This window comes from Choloepus didactylus, assembly GCF_015220235.1.
Source record: "Choloepus didactylus isolate mChoDid1 chromosome 11 unlocalized genomic scaffold, mChoDid1.pri SUPER_11_unloc1, whole genome shotgun sequence".
In the NCBI taxonomy this organism is placed as follows: Eukaryota; Metazoa; Chordata; class Mammalia; order Pilosa; family Megalonychidae; genus Choloepus; species Choloepus didactylus.
The window spans coordinates 1,080,414-1,103,555 of record NW_023637577.1 but is presented as its reverse complement, the minus strand read 5'-3'; the positions used below and the strand labels follow the sequence as shown (position 1 = coordinate 1,103,555).

Genomic DNA, 23,142 nt, shown 5'->3' with positions numbered 1-23,142 from the left:
GAGTCCTAAAAAAGAGCTCACAAACAGAAGGAGCTCAGAGCAGCTGAGAGGGAAATTTTGGAGAAGGCCATTGAACGCTGATGCTTGGAGATGTAGACAGAAGGATGTTTGGAGATGCCAAGCTAAGAGATGGTAACCCAGAGTTTGCTCTGGAGAAACTAAGAGGACCCCCAGATGGTTAGATGCCCAGGAGCTGAAGAGGCTGAGAGAGACAAACCCAGAGACATTTTGGAGAATGCCTTTTTGAAATGCAATCCGGGAACAGCAGATGCCAGCCACGTGCCTTCCCAGCTCACAGAGGTGTTCTGGACACCATCGGCCATTCTTCAGTGAAGGTACCTTCTTGTTGATGCCTTAGTTTGGACACTTCTATGGCCTTAGGAGACTGTAAAATTGTAACCAAATAAACCCCCTTTATGAAAGCCAATCCATTTCTGGTATTTTGCATTTATAATGGCAGCATTAGCAAACCAGAACAGTCATCATTTTACATTCCCACCAATAATGTAGGAGGGTTCTTATTTCTCCATATCCTCGCCAGCATCTGTTATTTTCCTTTTGTTTACAGTAACCCTTTTAGTGGGCATAAAATGGCATCTAGCAATTTTGATTTGCATTTCCTTAATGGCTAATGATATTGAGCACCTTTTCATATCCTTATTGGCTATATGAATATCTTCTTTGGAGATATGTCTATTCAAATCCTTGGCCCATTTTAAAAAATTGGGTTATCATTTTGTTGTTATATTATTCTGGATATTAAATCCTTATAAGCTATACAGTTTCCAAAAACCTTCTGCCATTTTGTAGGCTTTTTTCACCTTCTTAATAATGTCATTTGGTACATAACAATTTTTAATTTTGATGAAGTTCATTTTATCTATTTTTCCTTTCATTGCTTGTGATTTTGGTATGAAATCTAAAAGTCTATTGCCTATTACAAGGTCCTAAATATATTTCGGTTTTCTTGTAAAAGCGTCATAGTATTAGCTCTTAATATTTAGGTTGTTGACTCATTTTGAATTAATTTTTGTATATGGTGAGAGGTAAGGGTAGACATTCATTCTTTTGCATGTGGATTTCCAGTTGTCACAGCACAATTTGCTGAAGAAACTATTCTTTCCCCATTGCATGGACTTGGTACCCTTCTCAAAAATCAACCGGTCATAGATGTATAGACTCTCAATTCTAATCCATTAGTCTATGCCGGTATCACAATGGTTCAATTACTGTAGCTTTGTTATAAGTTTTTAAATCAGGAAGTGAGTCCCTCAATTTTATTCTACTTCTTCAAGATTGTTTAGGCTATTTGAGGCCTCTAACAATTCCATGTGAATTTTAGAATCAACGTTTCCATTTCTGCAAACGGAAACGGAACTTTGGAGCTCTGATAGGGATTGCATTGAATATGTAGAACCCTTCAGGCAGAATTGCCATCTTAACAATATTAAGTTTTCCAATCCATGACCATGGGATGTCTTTCCATTTCTTTAAGTCTTCTTTAATTTCTTTCATTAATGTTTTCTAGTTTTCAGTGTTCAAGTCTTCTACCCCTTGGTTAAACTGACTCCTAGGTATTTTATCCTTTTAGATGTTATTGTAAATGGAATTGTTTTCTTGATTTCCTTTCACGATTGTTCATTACTGAATATAGAATATACTGACTTTTGTGTTTTTCTTGTATCCTGCAACTTTGCTGAATTCATTTTTTAGTTCTAGTAGCTTTCTTGTGAATTTATGGGATTTTCCAAAAGCAGGATCATATCATCTGTGAATAGGGATAATTTTACTTCTTATTTTCCAACTTGTAGGTCTTTTATTTCTTTTACTTGCATAATTGCTCTGGCTAGAACTTCTAGTACAATGCTAAATTAACAGGGGTGGCAGTGGGCATCCCTATCTTGTTCATGATCTTAAAGGGAAAGCATTGAACCTTTCACATCAGGTATGATATTTGATGTGGGATTTTTTAAAATTGCATTTTTATTGAGAAATATTAACATAATACACAATCCTTCAAAGGATACAATTAGTTGTTCACAGTTGTGCATTGATAACCACAATCAATCTTTGAACATTTTCATTACTCCAAAAAATAAAATAAAAATTAGGATAAAAAAGAAGATCCAAAACATTCCATTCCCCTCTCCCCGCCACTGTTCGTTTATTTTTTTCACACTCATTTTTTTAATGTTATCAAAAATTTTTAAAAATTAAAAATAAAAATAAACCATTTCAAATAAAACCAAAACAAAGGCATAAGAAAAAACAAATAAGCTAAAATAACTACATTGCTTCCAACGTGTTCCTATCCTACCCCAAGAAAATAAACAGACTATAATCCAACAAAGGAATAAGAAAAACAAATAACCTAAAATAAGTACATTTCTGCAAACTTGTTTCTACCATACCCCCAGAAAGTAACAAACCATAGTTCATTCCTGAGCATTCCCAGAACATTAAGTTTACCTTCCATAACTTATCTGTTCTTATTAGATTATCACTCCCCCTTCACTATTTGCTGTCTATCGCAAGGTCCCCTACATTCTACAATATAAACCATTTATTTTACATTTTTTCACAGTGTTCACATTAGTGGTAACATACAATATTTCTCTTTTTGTGCCTGGCTTATTTCGCTAAGCATTATGTCCTCAAGGTTCATCCATGTTGTCCTATGTTCCATGACATTGTTCCTTCTTACTGCTGCATAGTATTCCATCGTGTATCTATACCACACTTTGTTTACCCACTCATCTGTTGAAGGACATTTGGATTGTTTCCATCTCTTGGCAACTGTGAATAATGCTGCTATGAACATTGGTGTGCAGACATCTTGTTCGTGTCACTGCTTTCAGATCTTCCAAAAATATACCGAGAAGTACAATTGCTGGATCGAAGGGTAGCTCTACATCTAGTTTTCTAAGGAACTACCAGACAGTCTTCCAGAGTAGCTGTACCATTATACAGTCCCACCAGCATTTATAGTTTCCTGTTTGTTTAATGGCAGCCAATCTAATTGGGGTGAGATATCTCATTGTAGTCTTAATTTGCATCTTTCTAAAAGCTAACATTTTTTTCATGTTTTTTGGCCATTCGTATTTCCTCTTCAAAGAACTGTCTTCATATCTTTTGCCCATTTTATAATTGGGTTGTCTGTACTACTGTCATTGAGTTGTAGGATTTCTTTATATATGCAAGATACCAGTCTTTTATCAGATACATGGTTTCCAAATATTTTTCCCATTGAGTTGGCTGCCTCTCCACCTTTTTGACAAATTCCTTTCAGGTACAGAAGACTTTAAGTTTCAGGAGTCCCCATTTATCTATTTTTTCTTTTGTTGCTTGTGCTTTGGGTGTAAGGTCTAAGAAGTGACCTCCAGGTCTTGAAGATGCTTCCCTACATTATCTTCTAGGAGTTTTATGGTACTGTCTCTTTAATTGAAGTCTTTAATCCATTTTGAGTTAATTTTTGTGTAGGGTGTGAGGTAGGGGTCCTCTTTCATTCTTTTGCATATGGATATCCAGCTCTCCCAGCCCCATTTGTTGAATAGACTGTTATGTCCCAGTTCAGTGGTTTTGGGGGTCTTAACAAAGATCAGTCGACCAAAGATCTGGGGGTCTATCTCTGAATTCTCAATTCGATTCCATTGATCAATATGTCTGTCTTTGTGCCAGTACCATGCTGTTTTGGCTACTGTGGATTTATAATAAGCTTCAAAGTCAGGGAATGTAAGTCCTCCCACTTCGTTTTCCTTTTTGAGAATGCTGTTAGCAATTCAAGGCATCTCCCCCTTCAAATAAATTTGTCAGCTAGCTTTTCCAAGACTGCCAAATAGGTTGTTGGAATTTTGATAGGAATTGCATTGAATCTGTAGAGGAGTTTGGGTAGAATGGAAATCTTAATGACATTTAGCTTTCCTATCCATGAACAAAGAATATTTTTCCACCTTTTTAGGTACCCTTCTATTTCTTTTAGTAAAGTTATGTAGTTTTCTATGTATAGGTCTTTTACATCCTTGATTAAGCTTATTCCTAGGCACTTGATTTTTTAGTTGCTATTGAGAATGGAATCTTTTTCTTGAGTGTCTCTTCAGTTAGGTCATTTCTAGTGTATAGGAACATTACTGACTTGTGTGCATTAATCTTGTATCCTGCTACTTTGCTAAATTTATTAGCTCAAGTAGCAGTGTCATCAATTTCTCAGGGTTTTCCAGATATAAGATCATATCATCTGCAAATAATGACAGTTTTACTTCTTCCTTTCCAATTTGGATGCCTTTTATTTCTTTGTCTTGCCGGATTGCTCTGGCTAGCACTTCTAGCACAATGTTGAATAACAGTGGTGACAGTGGACATCCTTGTCTCGTTCCTGATCTTAGAGGGAAGGCCTTCAGTCTCTCACCATTGAGTACTATGCTGGCTGTGGGTTTTTCATATATGCCCTTTATCATACTGAAGAAGTTTCCTTCAATTCCTACCTTCTGAAGTGTTTTTATCGAAAAAAGATGCTGGATTTTGTCGAATGCTTTTTCAGCATCTATTGAGATGATCATTTGATTTTTCCCTTTTGCTTTATTAATGTGTTGTATTACATTGATTGATTTTCGTATGTCAAACCATCCTTGCATGCCTAGGATGAACCCCCCTTGGTCAAGTGTATGATTTTTTTAATGTGTCTTTGGATTTGATTTGTAAGTATTTTGTTGAGAATTTTTGCATCTATACTCATTAGGGAGATTGGCCTATAGTTTTCCTTTCTTATAGCATATCCATCTGGTTTTGGTACTAGAGTGACGTTAGCTTCATAAAATGAGTTAGGTAGTGTTCCATTTTCTTCAATGTTTTGAAAGAGTTTAAGTAAGATTGGTATCAGTTCTTTTTGGAAAGTTTGGGAGAATTCCCCTGTGAAGCCATCTGGCCCTGGGCATTTATTTGTGGGGAGCTTTTTGATGACTGATTGGATCACTTTGCTTGTGATTGGCTGGATGAGGTCTTATATTTCTTCGCTGGTCAGTCTAGGTTGTTCATGTGTTTCCAGGAAATTGTCCATTTCCTCTACATTTCTACATTATCTAGTATGTTGGTATACAGTTGTTCATAGTATCCTCCTATAATTTTTTTCATTTCCTCGGGATCCACAGTAATGTTGCCTCTCTCATTTATAATTTTGTTTATTTGGGTCTTTTCTCTTTTTGATTTTGTCAGTCTAGTTAGGGGCTTGTCAATCTTGTTGATCTTCTCAAAGAACCAACCTTTGGTGTTATTTATCCTCTCTATTGTTTTTTTGTTCTCTATGCCATTTATTTCTGCTTTGATCTTTGTTATTTCTTTTCTTCTACTTGGTTTAGGATTAGTTTGCTGTTCATTTTCTAGCTTCTTCAGTTGTTCCATTAGATCTTTGATTTTAGCTCTTTCTTCCTTTTTAATGTATGCATTTAGAGATATAGATTTCCCCCTCAATACCGCCTTTGCTGCATCCCATAAGTTTTGATATGTTGTGTTCTCATTTTCATTAGTCTCTATATATTTAGTAATTTATCCTGCTATTTCTTCTGTAACCCACTGATTGTTTAGGAGTATGTTGTTTAACCCCCAGATATTTGTGACTTTTCTATGTCTCTGATGGTTACTGACTTCTAATTGTATTCCATTGTGATCAAAGAATGTACTTTGAATAATTTCAACCTTTTTAAATTTATTGAGGCTTTGTTTTATGTCCCAGCATATAATCTATTCTGGAGAAACTTTCGTGAGCACTAGAGAAGAATTGTATCCTGGTGATTTAGGACGTAATGTTCTATATATGTCTGTTAATTCAAGTTCATTTATCAGGTTCCTTAGTTTTTCAATTTCCTTATTGGTCCTCTGTCTGGTTGATCTATCTATAGGAGAGAATGATGTACTGAAGTCTCCCACAATTATTGTGGAAACATCTATTACTTCCTTCAGTTCTGCCAATATTTGTCTCGTACTTTGGGGCACCTTGATTGGGTGCATAGACATTTATGATTGTTATTTCTTCTTGCTGAATTGCCCTTTTTATTAGTATATAGTGACCTTCTTTGTCTCTTGTAACATACTTGCATTTAGAATCTATCTTATATGAGATTAATATTGCTACTTCTGCTTTCTTCTGGCTGTAGCTTGCATGGAATAATTTTTTCCATCCATTCACTTTCAATTTCTTTGCATCTCTGGGTCAAATATGAGTCTCTTGTAAGCAAAATATTGATGGTTCATATTTTTTAATCCATTCTGCCAATATGTATCTTTTAATTGGGGAGTTTAATCCATTCACTTTCCTTGTTATTACTGTAAAGGCATTTCTTGAATCAGCCATCCTATCCTTTAGCGTTTTTTTGACAGATACATTTTTTCCCTTCTCTATTTCCCTTAACGTACCCTTACTAAATCTCTTTAGTTCTGAACCCTTCTCCTTACCTCCCTCTCCTTTCTTTGTTTCTCAGCCTGTAGGGCTCCCTTTAGTATCTCTTGTAAGGCAGGTCTCTGTTAGCAAATTCTCTTAGTATCTCTTGTAAGGCAGGTCTCTGTTAGCAAATTCTCTCAGCATTTGTTTGCCTGTGAAGATTTTAAACTCTCCCTCAAATTTGAGGGAGAGCTTTCCTGGGTAAAGAATTCTTTGTTGGCAATTTTTCTCTTTCAGAATTTTAAATATGTCATACCACTGCCTTCTCACCTCCATGGTGACTGCTGAGTAGTCACTCCTTAGTCTTATGATGTTTCCCTTGTAAGTGGTGAATTGCTTCTTTCTTGCTGCTTTCAGAACTTGCTCCTTCTCTTCAGCATTTGACAATCTGATCAGAATATGTGTTGGAGTGGGTTTATTTGGATTTTTTTCTGTTTGGAGTTCGCTGGGCATCTACAATTTTTGTACTGATGTCGTTTAGAAGGGCTAGGAAGTTTTCCCCAACAATCTCTTTGAATACTCCTCCTAGACCTTTACCCTTCTCTTCCCCTTCTGGAACACCAACGATTCTTGTATTTGTGGGCTTCATACTGTCCATCATATAGATCCCTGAGATCCATTTCAAATTTTTTTTAATTTTTTCTCCATTCTTTCTTTTGTGCTTTCACTTTCAAGCCTGCTCTCTTCCAGTTCACTTATTCTTTCCTCAACTTCCTCTAATCTAGTACTATGTGTATCCAGAATCTTTTGAACGTGATCAACAGTTTCTTTTATTTCCGTAAGATTGTCTATTTTTTATGTACTCTTGAAAATTCTTTTTTATGCTCTTCTAGGGTCTTCTTCATTTCCTTTATATCCTGTCCCATGATCTCATCGTTTGTGATTACTTCTTTGATTAATTGCTCCAAGTACTGTGTCTCCTCTAATTTTTTGATTTGGGTATTTGGGTTTGGGTTATCCATATTTTCTGGATTATTCATATGCTTTAAAATTTTTTGTTGTTTTAGCTTCTGGGCATTTGCTTATCTTGATAGGGTTCTTTTAGGGTATGCAAGCTTATTTGAACAATTATCTATAATTTGTCAGATATACAGCTTGGTGGAATGCACTTTCCCTGAGTTATCAGCAGACGGTGCCCCTGAGCCACCTATTCCCCTCAAGCCAGTTCTCCCTAACTTCGTTTATGCGGCGAGTGTGGGTCTGAATCTAGTGGGAGTCCAATCAGTGCACCAAACTGGTGCAGCCAGACCTGATGGTGGGGGGCGTGCCCTGTGTGGTTCAGGAGGGAAGGCGGCTTTAAAGCTCAACTTCTCCCAGCTGTTCCTGGAGACTTAAAGCTTTAAGCAGACTTAAAACTTCAGCTCAGACTCTCCACAGTCATACTCTGCCATGGACCCACAAGTCCCTACGATTGGTGTAGGGCCGTTGGGACTTCTGTGCGGGACCTGCCTCCAAGCTGTGCACTCTGCGGTCCTCCACAGAGGGAAGACAGCAATGTCACAGGTGAGCAGAGTCCACAAGCGTGCAGGGGAGTTCCCAGACCACTGAGAAGACGGCTGTACAGGACGTGGTAACTTCCCTCTTCCACAGACCTCTGCCTTCCCAGCTCCAGGACAATTAGCTGCAGGTCTGCAAACAGCTATCGTCCACACCAGATACTGAGGTGGGTGCTGGGGCATGGAGAGCACTCCCCACCGCACTCAACTGTGCGGCTCTCGCTGCCGGATCTGCAGCTGCTTTTGGGGTTTTTAAACTAACTTATCACCTCCAAATGCCAACCCCAATTTTCTATCCACTGTGGCATGGCTGCCGTTTCCCCAGTTGCCTCACTCACTTGTTTCCGAATGCAGACTCTAGGTTTCACCAAGTGCACAGTCACTGTGGACACTGCAGAATTCTTCCAGTGGTACAACCCTGGAATTGGTATTCTGGAGCACTTTCTGTCTTTTATCTAGTGTTTTTTCAAGAAGAAGTATTTTGCTCTGTCTCTCCTAATCCTCCATCTTGGATCCTCCCCTGCTGTGGGATTTTAATAAATGCCATTATCATGTTGAGAAAATTCCCTCCTAATCCTACTTTTTTTTTTTTTTTTTTTTTTGAGTGTTTTTATCATGAAAGAATGCTGGATTTGGCCAAATGCTTTTTCTGCATCAACTGAGATGACAGTGTGGTTCTTTTTTTTTTCTTTCTTTCTTTCTATTAATGTAGTGTATTACACTGATTGGTTTTCTTATGTTGAACCAACCTTGCATTCCTGAAACAAATCCCACTTGGTCATGGTGTATAATCCTTTTAACATACCATTGGATTTGATGTGCCCATACTGTGTTGATATTTCCATCTGTATTCATAAGGGATATTTGTCAATAATCTTCTTTTCTTGTGTAGTTTGTTATCTGGCTTTGCTATCATGATAATGCTGGTCTCACAGACATGATTTAGGGGATAATCCCTCCTCTTCTATTTTTTTGGAGAAGTTTGAGAAGATTGGTGTTAAATCTTTAAAACCTTGGAAGAATTCAGCAGTGAAACCATCCTGTCCTGGGCTTATCTTTGTTGGGAGGTTTCTAATTACTCATTCAGTCTCTTCACTTATAATCTGTTGAGGTCTACTTCTTCGTGTATCAGATTAGGTTATTTATGTTTCTAGAAATGTGTCCATGTCACCTGGTTGTTCTAATTTGTTGGCATATAACTGTTCATAGTACCCTGATAGAATCCTTTTTATTTCTGTTAGGTCAGTAGTCATAACCCAATTTTCATTCCTGATTTTAGTTATCTGCATCCTGTCTTTTTCGTTGTTAGTGTGGCTGAAGACTGGTTAATTTTATTTATCTTCTCGAAGAACCAGCTTTTGATTTTGCTGGTTCTATTGTTTTTCTGGTCTCTATTTCATTTATCTCTGCTCTAATCTTTACTATTTCCTTCCTTTTACTACCTTTAGGTTTAGTGCTCTTCTTGTTCCAGTTTCTTTAGGTGTGAAGTTAGGTTATTGATTTGTTTTCTTTTTTAAAGTAGGCATTCAGAGTTATGCTTTTTCCTTCTGAGCACTGCCTCTGCTACACCCCATAAGTTTTGGTACGTTGTGTTTTTCTTTTCATTCATCTCAAGATATTTCTTAATTTCCCTTGTGATTCCTTCTTTGACCCATGGGTTGTTTAATGATGTTATGTTTAATTTCCATATATTTGTAAATTTTCTAGTTTTCCTTCTGTTATTGATTTCTAGCTTTTTTCCATTGTGGTCCAAGTACATACAATAAGTATGATTTCAATATTTTTAAATTTATTAAGATTTGATTTGATTTTTGGCCTAGCGTGATCTATCCTGGAAAATGTTTAGATGTTCTATCAATTATTGAGAGTGTTGTATTGAAGTATCCAACTATTTTGTAGAACTATCTATTTCTCCCTTCAAATCTATCGATTTTTCCTTCATATATTTTGGGGCTCTGCTGTGAGATACATGTATGTTTAGAATCACTCCATCTTCTTGCTGGATTGAACCTTTTATCAATTTGGAATATCCTTCTTTGTTTCTTGAAATCTTTTTTCATTTAAACTCTATTTTGTCTGACAATAATATAGTCATTCCAGCTCTCTTTTCATTACTGCTCACATAGAACATCTTTTTTCTATCCTTTTCCTTTCAACCCCTTTGTGTCTTTGTATCTAATGTGAGTCTGTTGAAACAGTATATAGACGGATCATGCTTCTTCATCCAATCTACCAATCTCTGCCTTTTAATAGGGGAGTTTAATCCATTGGCATTTAAGGTAATAACTAAGAAGGAAGGCTTTATTTCTGCCATTTGGCTATTTGTTTTCTCTATGTCAGGTATGTTTTTTGTTCTTCAATTACTCCATTACTGCCTTTTAAAAATTCTTTTCTTGTTTTTTTTTTTTTGGACTGTACCATTTTGATTCCTTTTTTTCTTTTCTCTATATTTTTTGGTTATTTTCTTACAGGTTACCTGTGCAATTACAATTAACATTTTAAACTAATAACAACCTAGTTCAACTACTGTCAGTCTAGTTTCAATGGTATACACTCTCTACTCCTATGATACCTCCATCTCTCTCCCTTTAAACTGTTATCTCAGATTATACGTTTATATATTGTTTGCCCATTAACATAGATTTAAAATGTTATTTTACACATTTCCCTGTTAAATCATGTGGTGAGGGGGAGTTACAAACCAATAGCATAATACAGTATTTTAAATTTACCTACATAGTTACCTTTACCAATGTTCTTTATTTCTTCTTATGGTTTCTAGTTACTGTCTAGTGTCCTTTTATTTCAGCTTGAAGGACTCCCTTTAGCATTTTCTGTAGAGTGGGTCTTCTAATAATGAACTCCTTCAGCTTTATTTATCTGTAAATGTCTTAATTTCTGTCTCATTATTGAAAGATAATTTTGCCAGATATAGAATTCTTGGTTGACAGGTTATTTTCCATTGAGGACTTTAAATATGCCATCCCACTTGTCTTCTGGCCTCCATGTTTGTTTTTTTCTTTTTTTTTTTAAATTTTTTTAAAGTTTTTTTTTTTTTTATTTTGAGATAAATTCAAAATTATATGAACAGTTGCAAAAACAATACTAGCCCCATACACAGAATTCCATCATACCCTGACACCCCTCCCCCGATAGCTCAATCCACCAACTTTAACTTGCTGTCACATTGCTATTTCTTTCCCTCCTTATCATCCATCATCTATTGCTTTGTTGTCTGAACATATGAGAGTTAGCTGCACACATCCTTGAGCATTCACTATAATTCATGTATACACTTCCCATGAACAAGAACATTCTTTCATGCAATCCCATTAAGTGCAGCTAAGAAGTACAAGAGATTCAACAATGATAAAAATCTTACATTCTATATTTCCTTTTCCTTATGTCTCAACTGTGTCTCTTTGAGCCACCTGTCGTCTATCCTCCTGTCCCATCCAAGTTCATCCTTAGTATTCAATTGTCATCTAGTTAGACTGACTTTTTTTTTTTTTTCTTCAGTTGTGGAAATATATATACAGCCTAAATCTTCCCATTCCACTCCCTCCCTAGCCTTTCATTAGTGGGATTAATCACGTTTAGAATGTTGTAATGCTCTTTCCCACCATCCATTACTAGAAATTTCCCTTCACCTCAAACAGAAACCCTACACTCATTTCTTAACTCCCCATTGCCCCTTCCCCCATTCTCTTAACCCAAACTCTACTTTTCGTCTCTATGGTTAAATTCTCTGATAATTTTTTTGTGTTTACTGTGGGGCTTAAAATTAACCTCTTAAATCCATATCAATCTTGTTTTTCTTTGATACCACCTTCACTTCAATAGGACACATAAACTATGTTTCTATACTCCTTCATTCCCCCACCTTTATATAGTTGTCTAAAACTACATATTTTACATTGAGTTCAAAACCACTGATTTGTCCTTAGAGTTTGTGTATTTTATATCATGTAGGAAGTAACTAGTGGAATTACAGTTCAAAAATTATTGACTTCTATTTGTATTCCATTGTGGTTGGAGAATGTGCTTTGAGTATATTCAGTGTTTTGTTTTTTTTTTAATTTCTTGAGGCTTGTTTTATGTCCCAGCTTATGGTCCCTTCTCGAGAAAGATCTGTGATCACTAGAGAAAAGTGAGTGTCCTGGTGATTTGGGATGTAAGGTACTATATATGTCTGTTAAAATTCTCTATATCTCTGTCTCCTTTCCCTGCCTCTCCTCCAGTAGGTCTTCCCTCAGAATCTGAAGTAGGGCAGGTCTTTCATCGGCAAAGCCTCTCAGCATTTGTTTGCCTGTGAAAAATTTAAGCTCTCCCTCAAATTTGAAGGAGAGTTTTGCTGGATAAAGTATTCTTGATTGGAAATTTTTCTCTCTCAGAATTTTAAATACGTCATGCCACTGCCTTCTTGCCTCCATGGTTGCTGCTGAGTAGTCACTACTTTAATCTTATGTTGTTTCCTTTGTATGTGGTGAATTGCTTTTCTCTTGCTGCTTTCAGAACTTGCTCCTTCTCTTCCGTATTTGACAGTCTGATCAGAATATGTCTCGGAGTGGGTTTATTTGGATTTATTCTATTTGGAGGTTGCTGGGCATTTATGCTTTGTGTATTTATATTGTGTAGAAGGTTGGGGAAGTTTTCCCCAACAATTTCTTTGAATACTCTTTCTAGACCTTTACCCTTCTCTTCCCCTTCTGGGACACCAATGAGTCTTAAATTTGGACGTTTTATTTTATCTATCGTATCCCTGAGATCTGTTTCGATTTTTTTCTCCATTCTTTCTTTTGTTCTTTCATTTTCTGTTCTGTGGGCTTCTAGGACACTGAGATGTTGTTAGGCTTCCTCTAATCTTGTATTGTGAATATCCAGAGTCTTTTTAATTTGGCCAACAGTTTCTTTTATTTCCATAAGATCTTCTGTTTTTTTATTTACTCTTGCAATGTCTTCTTTATGCTCTTCTAGGGTCTTCTTTATGTAGCTTATATCCTGGGCCATGGTCTTCTTGATGTCCTTCAAATCCTTTGCCATGTTTTCGTTCTTCGATTGTTGATCTTTGATTAATTTTGTGAGGTATAATATATCTTCCGATATTTTGGTTTGTGTGTTTGGAGTTGGATTCTCCATATCTTCTGGTTTTATCATATGCATTAAGATTTTCTGTTGTTTTTGGCCTCATGGCATTTGTTTTGCTTGATAGGGCTCTTTCAAGTTGTAAAGAAAAAGGGATATCAATCTAATTTTTCAGGAACACAGTTTGGTGACGTACACTTTCTCTAACTAACCAGCAGATGGTGTCTGTGAGTCACCTGTATCCCTCGAGTCAGTTCTCAACCTTTTTTCCGCTTTGTGTGGGGAAATGATTCTTGTGGGTTCAGTTGGAGAACTCAGTTTGTGTGTGTTGCTGGAGCTGTCTGCCCTGAATGTGGGGCGTGTGTACGGGTAGCCAGGGAGGAAGGGCAATTCTAATGTTCAAATCCCCCAGGATCCTGGAAATTCAAGGCCGCCCCAAGAGTCTAAGCCTTCATTTCAGTTCAGCCCCAGCCTCTCTCTCTCGCTGATCCATAAACCACCAGACTTGGTGTAGCGTCCCTGGATTCTCCGAGTGGATCCCCCCTCCCAGCTGCGCTCCTCCAGGAGCTCAGCCGAGGGAAGGCTGTGCTATGTCATCAGTGCACGCCGTCCCACAAGGGAAGCCCCGGGCCGCCAGGCTGTGTGGTGGCGCACTCCCAGCCTGAAGCAAAAATGGCCGAGTGGGGTGTCTCAGCTCCCTCCTCCTCGCACAGTTCCTCCTTCCCAGCTCTGGGACAACTGGCGGGGCTTTGGGCTGTGGGCACGGCCCCGGGCAGGAGTTTATCCAGCCCTCCAGGGGCCAGCTGCAAGCCGTGGGGTTTCTTTCTGCTTCTGGCTCTCCCCTCCGTTCCCCCGAACTCAAGGGTATCTGCTGCGGGCTATCTTCCCGGCCAGACAGCAAGAGGCCGGCCCAGCCCCCTCTTGCTGTGTTTTACTGCGTGGTTCCCACAATTGCTACTGGAGCCGCTCCTTTTTTTTTTTAAACAGCCAGCTGGTCTCCATATGCTGAATCTTGGCTTTCCCAGCCCGCCGCGCGGCAGCGGGTCTTCCAGCCAGCTTACTCACTCGTTTCAGAATGCCGACTCCCGGTTTCACCAAGTATACAGCCCCTCTGGAGCTAGGAGCCCTCATCCAGTTGGCGCATCGCTGTAACTGGTATTCTAGGTCACTTTCTGGTTTTTAGCTAGTGTTTTTCAGAGAGGCGTTTTTTTCGCCCTGTCTCAGCTAGCCGCCATCTTAGTTCTCTCTCCATGTTTTTTATGAGAAATCCACTGTTAATCTTATTGGGGATCCCTTGTGTGTGATGAGTTGCTTCTTTCTTACTGCTTTCAAAACCTTCTCTTAGTCTTTGGATTTGGATAATTTCACTATAATGTGCCACTGTGTAGCTCTCTTACAGTCTATCCTGCCTGGAGTTCATTGAGCTTCCTGGATGTGTATATTCATTTCTTCCATCAGATTTGTTAATTTTTCTGCCATTATTTCTTCAAATACTTTTCCTGCCCGCTCCCCCCCATCCCCGCCCTTGTCCTTCTGGGACTCAGTGGGTATGCTGGTACACTTGTCTCACAGGTCCCTTGGGCTCTGTTCATTTTTCTTCATTATTTTTTCTTTCCACTCCTCACAATGGATAATTTCCATTGTCTTGTGTTCAAGTTCCCTGATCCTTTCTTCTACCTGTTGAAATCTGCTGCTGAGTCCATATAATGAGTTTTTCAGTTCAATTACTATACTTCTTTCAATGAACATTTCCAAATTTCCATTTGGTTTGGTTTTTATAAATTTCCACCTCATTATTTTGTTCAGACACTATTTTCTGAATTTCCTTTAGATCTTTGTATATGGATTCCTTTCGCTCACTGAACATATTTAAGATGGTTGATTTAGTCTTTGACTAATAGTTGCAGTGTATAAGCTTTCTCAGGGATAGTTTCCTTTTTTTCCTGTTAATGGGCCATATGCTCCTGTTTCTTTGTGTGTTCTGTAATTTTTTGTTGAGAATTGAACATTCTGAATATTTTGTTGTTTTAACTCTGGAAATCTAGTTATTCCATTCCTCTTGGATTGCTAGGTTTTCTTGTTGTTAAAGGCTGGAGACATCAATTTGTCACTTTTACAAACTATTTTTGCTTCCAAATGGGGAATGAAAAGAGAAAAGAGAGAGGAAAAGAGAAAAGAGAAAAAGGCACTGCCTCTTTAAGATTCCTCTGCTGCTTTTGCCCAAGGGGGCCCTGAACAATAACCACTCTCAGAACTGGTCCCCCAGCAATCTGAAGTAGGTGATCAAAAGCAGTGATCAGCGATCAGACCACACACTGCTAGATTTTGGAGTACTATGTCCCTATAGCCCACCCTGGACTGCTGCCTGCCACATGCTTGGGGAATGGAGGATGGTAGCAATTATATGAAGGGTGAAATTCACCAATATTTACTGTCATCTACTGGTTTCTTTGTCCTGGTCTTCCCTAGACGCTATATAGACTCCAGAGCTTGAAAACAGTTGATTAGATGGTTCCTCCCAGTTCAACAGTTGTACTCCACTGTTTTCCCACAAGCTTCCCTGCTGTTTACCTTTGATCTCTAAGCGAAGATTTGCTTTCCTCCTCTCTAGTCACGAAGGCACAGAAAGCACATCTGTCTACCCACTGCCCATGGACCAGACCCACTAGCTTCCTAAGGCTGGGCAGACAAGAAGTCCAACAGAGTTATCTCGTATATGCTCCTGGTAGTGGGATATGAATTGCATATCCTCTCAGGAAAGCAATTTAGCAGTAGGTTTCAAGGGACTTTAAAATGTTTATACCTGATGGCCTAATAGTCCCACTTCAGGAAATGTATTCGTATATAATCGGTGGTACAAAAATGAATTAATGTTTTAAATATAATATTATAATATAGAAGAATTGAGAAGAACCTAAATGTTCAATAATATGAGAATGGTTAAGTGACCATTTATGTGATGCAAACATAACAAATATTTTTTTTGACACAGTGTGGTGTCAATTACATTTAAAATGTATGGGAAAAAAAAGTGGAAGGAAATAGGCCAAAATATTAAAAGTTGTTGCCTTTGAGTAGTTAAGATTATGGGTAATGATTTTCCCTGATTCTTTATACTTTTTTTTTTTAACTTTCCAAATTTTCTACAATGAATATTACTTTTTAAATTAAAAGAAATAAACACTTGTAAAAAAGCACAAACCTTGCTTCAAGAGAAACAGAAGAGAAGGAAAGGAGGAGAGGTGGGAAAAGGATGGGGAGGCAGAGGAGGGGAAAAGGAGGGGAAAAAGAGAAGAAAAAAGCCAGACCAGAAATGTGGCCTCTTATGACTGAGTAAGAATAACCAGGATGGTTAGGCAGCCTTTCCCAACAATACTCCATACATACCTTTGTGCTCTGCAGCCGCTGCTGCCTCTTCCCCTCCACAGTTGAGCACATTCTGCCACTCCCTCCAGGCCCATCTCCTTGGTCACCCCTGGCAAGCTGGAGACAGGCATCTACATGACACTGATACTCTCTGAATGGGACCAGGGATTTACAGAGATAACACTTCTCACTCCTAGCCAATCAGAAGAAAGGGAAAAAAAGCAGTTTTAAGATTTGCTTTGCCTCTGGGCTCTTGGATACGTCTCAAATTGTGTTTTTACGTCTCAAAGTTATTCTGTGGAGGAGACACGTCAACCAATGCAGATTCACTCAGCAGGATCACCAATAAAACTAACCCAACGCCAATCAAAGGGACTGGGTGATTAGCGGTTTTCCCTGGCTGTTTCTCTGTACCCTGCTGTTCCAGCAGTGGGATGGTAATGAAATCAACTCTTCTAACTATGTCAAGCAATGCTGATTGCTCTTCAGACATAAAATATTCTGTCAAATGCTTTTGAAATTAAGTGTAATAGTTTTTTCAAAGGGAAGTTAAAATTTAGACAGAAAAGGGAACACCAAGAGCAAAAATCAAGATGACATTTTTATCAGGGTGGATCAAGTCTGATTAGTAAATCAAGTCTGTCTATATGCTGACTTCCTTATTTCTGCAACCTGCAAAATCAACTAGAAAGTTACTAAAACCATGTGATTCTGCCACAGGCTTGTCCATGATTTCATATACATATTTATTTTTATCTTTATCCCAGTCCAGGAGCTATCAGGAATAGAGTCTGGCGACAGAGTGGAAACTGATTGTCCCCATGAGGTAAAATTTATTTGGTATCAATGAAAATATAATCTTTGGGGGGAAGGGAAGAATGAGCGTTTTAATAAATAGCATTTTTGCTATGATGAGAACTGGTACAAGGCTGTTTAGGCACAATTTTGCAACCAATTCTTCAGCCCTATTAGGAAAGTACTATACTCTCCAAGGTCATATAGCTAGTAATTGTCAGAACCCACTGGCTCACTAGATCTTAATTTTAAGAAGTTAAAGAAAAAACTTTCCAAAGCGTGCTATTCTCGACTTCCCTATCTGGCCATTACTATTCAGTAACTATAGCAAGAGAGACTTAGATTAGCTCTCAGGAAGAATTTCTCTGGAGGTCTTTAAAATTGGCAAAGTAAGTCTCTCAAGTCCTTAACTATATGGAAGAATGGAAGTAAAACCCTGCTTCAAGAGCAAAGCTACACTAGTGTATTTTTCAAGGTTTATCAAATAATGAAAATAGGATTTATTAATCCCCTACTACATGAAAGACAGCAGAACTGTGAAAAGAACATACATTTTGGAGTAAGGCAGGCTTTGCTAGTTCTGACCACATGCTATTAACCAGCTATTTATAATTTCTCTTCAGTTTATTTAAAAAAAGGAAGAAAGACTATCTTATCAACTATTGTGGGAGTTATAAAGTAAATAAAGTATCTAGCACACTGACTAGCAATAATAGCAGGTGTTCAACAAATCTATTTTATTATATACTGGGAATATAAATATGAATGAAGGCAAGTATCTGCCTTCAAATAACTCACTGGATAGTCAGACAGAAATGTCAAAAAAAAAAAAAAAATACTGCAACAGTATGATGAAAACAGTGCTAGAGGGAAGTCGACATTACAGTAGATTCCAAGGGAATAAGTGATCAGCTCTGTTCAATTGGATTAGGGAAGGCAGCCCTAAACTTTAGGGTCTGAGATTTGCATTTCACAGAGAAAAATTTCTGCCTAGTGATTAACTGCTCTAGTGTATTGCTGGTAGTCTAATCCCTTTACTTTGGGGAGGCAGCACTTAAACCTGACCCCTCCCTTAGAACGTACTTTCTTAGTCAAACTGTAACCCACAACCCAAGGAAGTCTTCGTATCTTCTATATTGCCCAACCTTTGCAACGCAACTTCTGTACTATTACATAACACAATGGCTCACTGCTTCACAAAAGCATCACACACCAATACAAATTCAAAGAAAACAGAAACCTAAGAGCAATGTGGAAGTGAAGTGAGTGGCAGGTCTTTAGGGTACTGAGTAGGGATTTAGAGGCTACCTACACTGATATAAACTGGGAATAAGAAAAAGAAATTCAGGCATCCAAGCAATGAAGTGAGGGCAGGCCAAAGAAACACAGGGTAAAACAGGAATTGGTCTCTCTATTTGGTCCAAGCAATCATATGTGAAACAAGTGCTCCATGAATTGCAGCCTACCTACTTACTTGTTAAAGTCTAGGGCAGTCTGGGCAGCAGTCCCACTGTCACTCTTGCTCTTGGCCTCTTTTTGTCTCCGAGTCAACACTTTCAACACAAAAGAAAAAGAAAAACCATTAGTTGGCAATAGATTCCAAATACAAAAGACAGAATGTATAGGAAAAAGCGAAGTTTAAAGTTCCACTCCACTAGGAGAACTGAATTGTACTGGAAGCCTCTGCCTTTCTAGTATAGAGAATAACATCTGTAACATATGTATTGAAACTGCTGGTCACGAGTTATTTCCCTCCTCTCTTATTTGCTAAGCCATCAGAATTAGAGATCTAGCCCACACAAAGACAGGTTTTTGAGTGCTATCCCAACTTAAGGACTCAAGGGAAGGATGTATACTTTATCAATCAAAATTCAGCTGAGGTGTTCTATGGAATACAGTAATGATAGCTATCCCTGAGTACCTATATTAGCTCCGGTCATTACAAAACCCTGCAAAGTGCTCCATTTACAAGTGGGGAAACTACAATTTAGAAGGGTTGGGTTGGCTAACACAACCAGTCTTTCCACTACATGAGGACTGCTTCCCAATTCCAGTGGATCCAAAAAGCTTCAGCCCAGGTGGAGTACAAATATTCTGTCTCACACCAAAAGACGTCTGTTTCTAAAACCATCGATTCTTAAAGTTTCTTGGAAGTCACTTAATCAAGTGTTTCCCAGTCTTCCTTCTATGCACTAACTTCTCAAACCCTGTGACTCACTCCAAACACTGCCTTCCTCTCTCTTCACTTGAAATCACTACCACAATGAGTTGGAAAAAGTTACCAGTTCACAAAAGCATTTATCTAGACCCAGACTCAGCACTTTTTTGGTAAGGACCAGATAGTAAGTATTTTAGGTTTGGTAGACCATATGGTCTCTGACCCCTCTGCATTGTAGCAGGAAGGCAGCCACAGACAAGATGCAAACAAATGGGAGTGTGGCTATGTTCCAATAAAACTTTATTTACAAAAACAGGTTATTTGGCTGGATTTGGCCCATGTCTGGTTATCCAACTTCCTACACATACAGAAATGCTTTCTATAAGTATCTTTGACAAGTAATCATATGGTCTCAGCTTGACTGGCTATTCTTTCACTGAGGGGAATTCACTTCCTCCTAGAAACCCATTCTAATTGCTAAATGGCAATCTGGCTCTATAAACATTTATAGAGGGCAATATGAATAAGTTTACTCCCTTTTCCACAAATCAAGTCTTTGAGCCCTTATAAGCTGCAATACAATCTCAGCTGTCTGCCCCACTAAATGTAACCTCCTTCAAAGCAGGGGTTATATTTAGTCATTAAGCCTATGTTAGTTCTAATCCTGATAATGGTTCACCAGATTGCCCCCATTTTAAAGGTACAGAAACCAACTCAGAGGGATTGACTTTGCCACACCATCACATCTGGCAAGTAGTAGAACCCAGGAGAGAACCTAGATCTGTCTGATTCCTATATCCACATTTTACCTTCCTAGCTTACCTCCTTTGCACACACCTCAACTGGTTGGTTTTTCTTTATATATGTGGGATCCCAAAGTGAACCTAAAACTCAACAAGCAGTCTGACCGGTAAAGAAAAGAGAACCATGAGCTACCCCACCTGGACTCATATTCTACCAAATTCATCCAAAGCTGTGTTTACTTCATTGACAACACCCCAGTATACTACTGGCTTAAATTGAGTTTAAGCTTAAAGTCAATTAAGACCCATCCTCCACCCTCCTAAAGTAATCTTCAAAAGAACTGTTATCAAAACAGTGCCCCCTAATTCTATACTATTCTGTAACTAAGTTGTTGGCTCCTCCCCCCACCCCTGCCATTAAACACAGGACTTCACATTTGTTCCTGATCTTTTCAGCTGAACATTTCATTCTGTTGAGATCATTTACAATCCTGATTCTGTCATCTTATATCATCAGCTCTCTTTTCCAGCTTTGTGTTATGTATATAATGACAAGCATGCTTTCTACATCTTCATCCAAGTCACTAAGGAAAAATGATAGTAAAGGATATGGCCAAGGACAGAAAACTGTGGCACCAGAGAAGCCTATTTTTTCCCCAGTCCAAGTTTCCTTTAAATAATCAATCAAGCAAATATTTATTAAGAATCCTTGATGTGCAAGTAATTTGGGAAGATATAGGAAAATATGAGGGAGAGTCCTTATTCTTAAGGAACTTACAATTTAGTAAGGGAGGCAACACACACACTCAAATAACCGTAACATAAGGTGTAAAGAGATAAGCATCATAAAGCAAGATCATACACATAAGCAATTAATAACAGAGGCTGTCTCTGGGGAGGATGACAGGGAGAGTTGGAACCTGGAAGAGGAGGGAGGCATATTTTTCACTGTATACTTTCAAATAGTGTTGAATTAAAGATTAAAAGGGGGAAACTTCCTGGGAAGATGGTGGAGTAAGGGTCCAGGACTCAGTCCTCCCACCAAAGCAACTATTAGGCAGGAACTGTCTGAAACAACTAATTTGAAACTCCACAGGCCAGAAGAACACCGTACAGCATCCTGGGAAGAGCAGGAGGAAGAGACAGATAAACTACGGGAAATAACTGGAAATTGCACTCTCCATGCAGCCGCTACTGATGTCTCCCCACCCCCACCCCCTCTCGCTGCAGGCTGCAGGGTCCAGCACCTGGCCACCTGCAGGTGACAGAAAGGGACATAAAAATCCTCTTCCCCAAGAACAGGGGTGGGCACAGCCAATTGCTGATCATCGCTTTTGATCATCAAATTAGGATCATTGGTTCTCGTTTCTGAGGGCAGCCACTGTACCAACCCTCATCGGACTGTGCTGAGGGCAGTGGACATTGAAAGACACAGTGCCTCTGGATGGCTGCAGGGGACAGTTAGCTGAAGGGCTGAATTTGCTGGACAGACCAGGAGAGTTCAGCTTTGGGGAAGTTTTTGGCGCCCTTCCTAATCCCCTCCCCCAGGAAACTTTGAAGCCAGTCAGCACTATCTTCATGGGTCCCTGGCCGTATTCTGGCTGGGAATGACTGACGTGGGAAAGTCCTCTCTGGGGTGATCCTCCTCCCACCATTCGCCCTCCAGAAAAAGCAGCACAAGACAATGATGTAAGTGTAAAAAACTATAGAGTTGGACAGTCTGGGAAAAAGGCATGCTAGCTTCAAATACCTGAAGAGGGAGGTCTGTCTCCTGGGAAACAGAAGGGACAACCAAACTCCTGTAAACAGGGGAACTCCAAAACAACTAATAAAGCAAAAGCCCAAAATACGACAGAGGCCCAGATAGACAGGGAAAACCCTCTTCACAGCATTTGCCTTGGGCAGACCTTCCTAACAGATGGTCTGAAGATCAAGAAAATCTCTCACCAGCTAGTTACAAAACCAAGAAACAAACATGCAAGAAAGTAAATCCCAGAATTAACATTTTAAAATATTAAAATGTACAATACAACAAAAGAGTACAAGACAAAGACACAAGAAATGACAGCCCATTCAAAGGAAGAAGGTAAAAATGCAGAAAACACCAACAAAGACAAGAATTTGAATGTACTGAACAAAGCTGTCAAAAAAATTATCTTAAAAATGCTCAAGGAGATGAAGGAAAATACACAGAAAGAACTGAAAATCGGCATAAAAACAATAAATGAACAACATGAGAGTCTAAGTAAAGAGACATAAATTTTTAAAAGGAACCAAACAGAACTACTGGAATTGAAGACCACAATAACTGAAATGAAAAAACACCCAAGAGTGTTTCAAGACCAGATTGAAGCCAGCAGAAGAAAGAATCAGTTAACTTGAAGACAAGACACTTGAAAAGAGTCAGGCAAAGGATCAGAAAGAAAAAAGAAATATTTAAAGCAAAAATAACATTCCAGGAAGATGGTGGAAGAGGAGAGACAGAGCAAATTTCTCCTCTGTGAAAAGGACTAGAGTAGGGGCAGAGGGCACCCAGAACAGCGGTTCCAGAATGTGACCAGCTGGAGAAAGAACTCTGCAACACATAGTGGGGACATGGATGGAGAGGCAGAGAGACTGCGTCTGAAAGGATGGGGTGAGTGTGTTCCACTGGGACCACTGCCGGGGACTAGTGAATGGAGCCAGATGCAGAGCGTGGAAGGGAGCAGCTTTCCACACCCCATGCACACACTTCAGCTGTTGGCTGGGGAGATAACCATTCACAGCCCCACGGCTGGGAGCTCCTGTGAGGGAACTTGGAATTCAGCAGACTTCTGGTGACCACATTTACTTTTCCTCCACAGAAGTCCATGGTGTGCACCGGCAAGAGGCAGGGAAAGGCCAGGGCACCACACAGAAGCACCAGAAGCCCTTTCCCAACTCCAGAGGCTAACAGGTGCATGGCAGACAGGGTCTGGGGCACATTTGAGCTAGGGGGTTAGACACATGGCCCTGTAGCTCAAGAGTGGTCCACTCAGTGTCCTGGGAATTACCAGACTCACTGTGCCCTTAAGTGGATTTCCTGCTGAA

General features: G+C 39.0%; 1 protein-coding gene across 13 annotated transcripts in view; it reads right to left on the bottom strand.

The window, feature by feature from the left end:
- The window catches only part of UIMC1 (ubiquitin interaction motif containing 1), a 179,678-nt gene that overhangs the window by 4,168 nt on the left and 152,368 nt on the right, over positions 1-23,142 (bottom strand). For 9 of the 13 annotated variants that reach the window (XM_037823038.1, XM_037823039.1, XM_037823033.1 and 6 more), the window contains 2 exons: positions 18,647-18,725; positions 16,399-16,570 (listed from right to left, as the gene is read on the bottom strand). In XM_037823038.1, the coding sequence (XP_037678966.1) occupies positions 16,399-16,570; positions 18,647-18,725 (251 nt within the window). The remainder of the gene's footprint in view (positions 1-16,398; positions 16,571-18,646; positions 18,726-23,142) is intronic. The other 4 variants (XM_037823040.1, XM_037823041.1, XM_037823042.1 and 1 more) reach the window with 2 other exon arrangements.